The sequence below is a fragment of the Zonotrichia albicollis genome, chromosome 32 (assembly GCF_047830755.1).
Source record: "Zonotrichia albicollis isolate bZonAlb1 chromosome 32, bZonAlb1.hap1, whole genome shotgun sequence".
NCBI lineage: Eukaryota > Metazoa > Chordata > Aves > Passeriformes > Passerellidae > Zonotrichia > Zonotrichia albicollis.
Window position 1 is genome coordinate 327,976 of NC_133850.1, and position 2,803 is coordinate 330,778.

At 63.0% G+C, this 2,803-nt stretch overlaps 1 protein-coding gene across 1 annotated transcript; it reads left to right on the forward strand.

Annotated features, from left to right (window-relative positions):
- The first annotated feature begins 958 nt into the window (after window positions 1–958).
- LOC141726085 (beta-1,3-galactosyltransferase 2-like) lies at window positions 959–2,181 on the forward strand. Its single transcript, XM_074530395.1, has one exon. It carries the CDS (start codon window positions 1,038–1,040, stop codon window positions 2,019–2,021), a length of 984 nt encoding a protein of 327 aa, XP_074386496.1. The 5' UTR covers window positions 959–1,037; the 3' UTR covers window positions 2,022–2,181.
- The last annotated feature ends 622 nt before the right edge of the window (window positions 2,182–2,803 follow it).

Consider the following 2,803-nt stretch of genomic DNA (forward strand, 5'->3'; position numbering starts at 1 on the left):
AACTGGAATGAGGAGGGGAACGGGGAAGATTCCAGAATGGGAGAGGGAGGGGGAGGATCCCTGAAAGGGAGGGATTGGGGACCCTGGAATGGGGAGGGGGCTGGGTGGGATTGGGACCTGGGTGGGATCCCAGGGCTGGTGGGATTTGAGTGCCAGGATTTGGGCACAGCAGGATTTGGGATGCCCATTAGGATTTGGATGCCCATCAGGATTTGGGATGCCCATCAGGATTTGGATGCCCATTAGGATTGGGATGCCCATTAGGATTTGGGATGCCCATCAGGATTTGGATGCCCAGCAGGATTTGGGATGCCCATCAGGATTTGGGATGCCCATCAGGATTTGGGATGCCCATTAGGATTTGGGATGCCCATCAGGATTGGGATGCCCATCAGGATTGGGATGCCCATCAGGATTTGGGATGCCCATTAGGATTTGGATGCCCATTAGGATTTGGATGCCCATTAGGATTTGGGATGCCCATCAGGATTTGGATGCCCATTAGGATTGGGATGCCCATCAGGATTGGGATGCCCATCAGGATTTGGGATGCCCATTAGGATTTGGATGCCCATCATGATTTGGGATGCCCATCATTTGGGATGCCCATCATTTGGGATGCCCATCATTTGGGATGCCCATCAGGATTTGGATGCCCAGCAGGATTGGGATGCCCATTAGGATTGGGGATGCCCATCAGGATTTGGGATGCCCATCAGGATTTGGATGCCCATCATTGGGATGCCCATTAGGATTTGGATGCCCATCAGGATTTGGGATGCCCATCAGGATTTGGATGCCCAGCAGGATTGGGATGCCCATTAGGATTGGGGATGCCCATCAGGATTTGGGATGCCCATTAGGATTTGGGATGCCCATCATTGGGATGCCCATCAGGATTGGGATGCCCATCATTTGGATGCCCATCATTTGGGATGCCCATTAGGATTTGGGATGCCCATCAGGATCCCGGTCTCTGGGCTCCTGCTGCCGTCCCCAGCTCACCCCAAACCCCTCTCCCGCCCCCCAGGCCGGCCATGAAGCTGTCCCCGAGCTGCCGCCTGCTCCTGCTGCCCGCGGCCGCGGCTCTGACCCTGCTGGCGCTGCACGCCCGGCCCCCGGCGGCCCCCGCCCGCCCCACGGAGCCCCCCGGCCCCGCGGAGCCCCCCGGTAACGGCGCGGAGCCCACGCGGCACCCGCTGCGGCCGCCGTACCCGCACCCGTACCGCTTCCTGCTCAACCACCCCGACAAGTGCCGCGGGCGGGCGCCCTTCCTGGTGCTGCTGGTGGTGACGGCGCCCGAGGCCGTGGCGGCGCGGGACGCCGTGCGCCGCACGTGGGGCGCCGAGGGCGCCGTGCCGGGGCTGTCGGTGCTGCGGCTCTTCCTGCTGGGCGTGCACCCCGTGTTCGGCGCCGAGCTGCGGCCCGTGCTGCGCGAGGAGGACGCGCTGCACGGCGACCTGCTGCAGCAGGACTTCCTCGACACCTACAACAACCTGACGCTCAAGACGCTCATGGGCCTCGAGTGGGTGAGCCGCTTCTGCCCCAACGCCAGCTACGTGATGAAGGCCGACCACGACGTCTTCCTCAACCTCGAGTACCTGGCGGCGCTGCTGCGGCCGCCCCGGTTGGGTTTCGTGACGGGCTACGTGTACCGGCGCACCGGCCCGCTGCGGAACCGCGCCTACAAGTGGTTCGTGCCGCGGGAGGTTTACCCCAACGCCACGTACCCGCCCTACTGCGGCGGGCCCGGCTACGTGCTCTCGGGGGACGTGGCGCGGCGCGTGTTCCGCGTGGCGCAGACGCTGCCCCTCATCAACATGGAGGACGCCTTCGTGGGCATCTGCCTGCACGCGCTGGGCGTGCCCGTGACCGAGCCGCCGCCCGGCGCCTTCGCCATGTACCGGCTGGACTACGACCGCTGCCGCTTCTCGCGCGTGGTCATGGTGCACCACTACGGGCCCCGGGAGCTGCTGCGCCTGTGGCCGCACTTCCGCAACGCCTCCGCCAAGTGTCCCTAGGGCCGGATGGGCTGGGGTGTGCTGGCTCTCACTGGGAGCTGCTGGGACCCACGGACTGCAAACGGGGCCCAGTGACTGCAAACGGGACCCACGGACTGCAAACGGGACCCACGGACTGCAAACGGGACTGACGGACGGCAAACGGGACCCACGGACTGCAAACGGGACCCACGGACTGCGAACGGGACCCACGGACTGCAAATGGGGCCCACAAACTGCAAACGGGACCCACGGACGGCAAACGGGACCCACGGGCTGCAAACGGGACCCACGGACTGCAAACGGGACCCACGGGCTGCAAACGGGACCCACGGACTGCAAACGGGACCCACGGACTGCAAACGGGACCCACGGAGTGCAAACGGGACCCACGGAGTGCAAACGGGACCCACAGACTGCAAACGGGACCCACGGACTGCAAACGGGACCCACGGACTCACTGGGAGCTGCTGGGTGTAACTGGGAGCCATTCACTGTAACTGGGATCCACTGGTTGTAACTGGGAGCTGCTGGTTGTAACTGGGATCCACTGTCACTGGGATCCACTGGTTGTAACTGGGAGCTGCTGGGTGTTATTGGGATCCACTGACTGTAACTGGGACCCACTGGTGTTATTGAGATCCACGGGTGTAACTGGGATCCACTGTCACTGGGAGCCACTGGTTGTAACTGGTAGCCATTGACTGTAACTGGGAGCTGCTGGTTGTAACTGGGATCCACTGTCACTGGGAGCCACTGGTGTCACTGGGATCCACTGGTTCACTGGGAGCTGCTGGGTGTGA

What these genes read in the sequence shown, in the direction of transcription:
- LOC141726085 (XM_074530395.1), top strand. Translation starts at nt 1,038, where the DNA reads ATGAAGCTGTCCCCGAGCTGCCGCCTGCTCCTGCTGCCCGCGGCCGCG.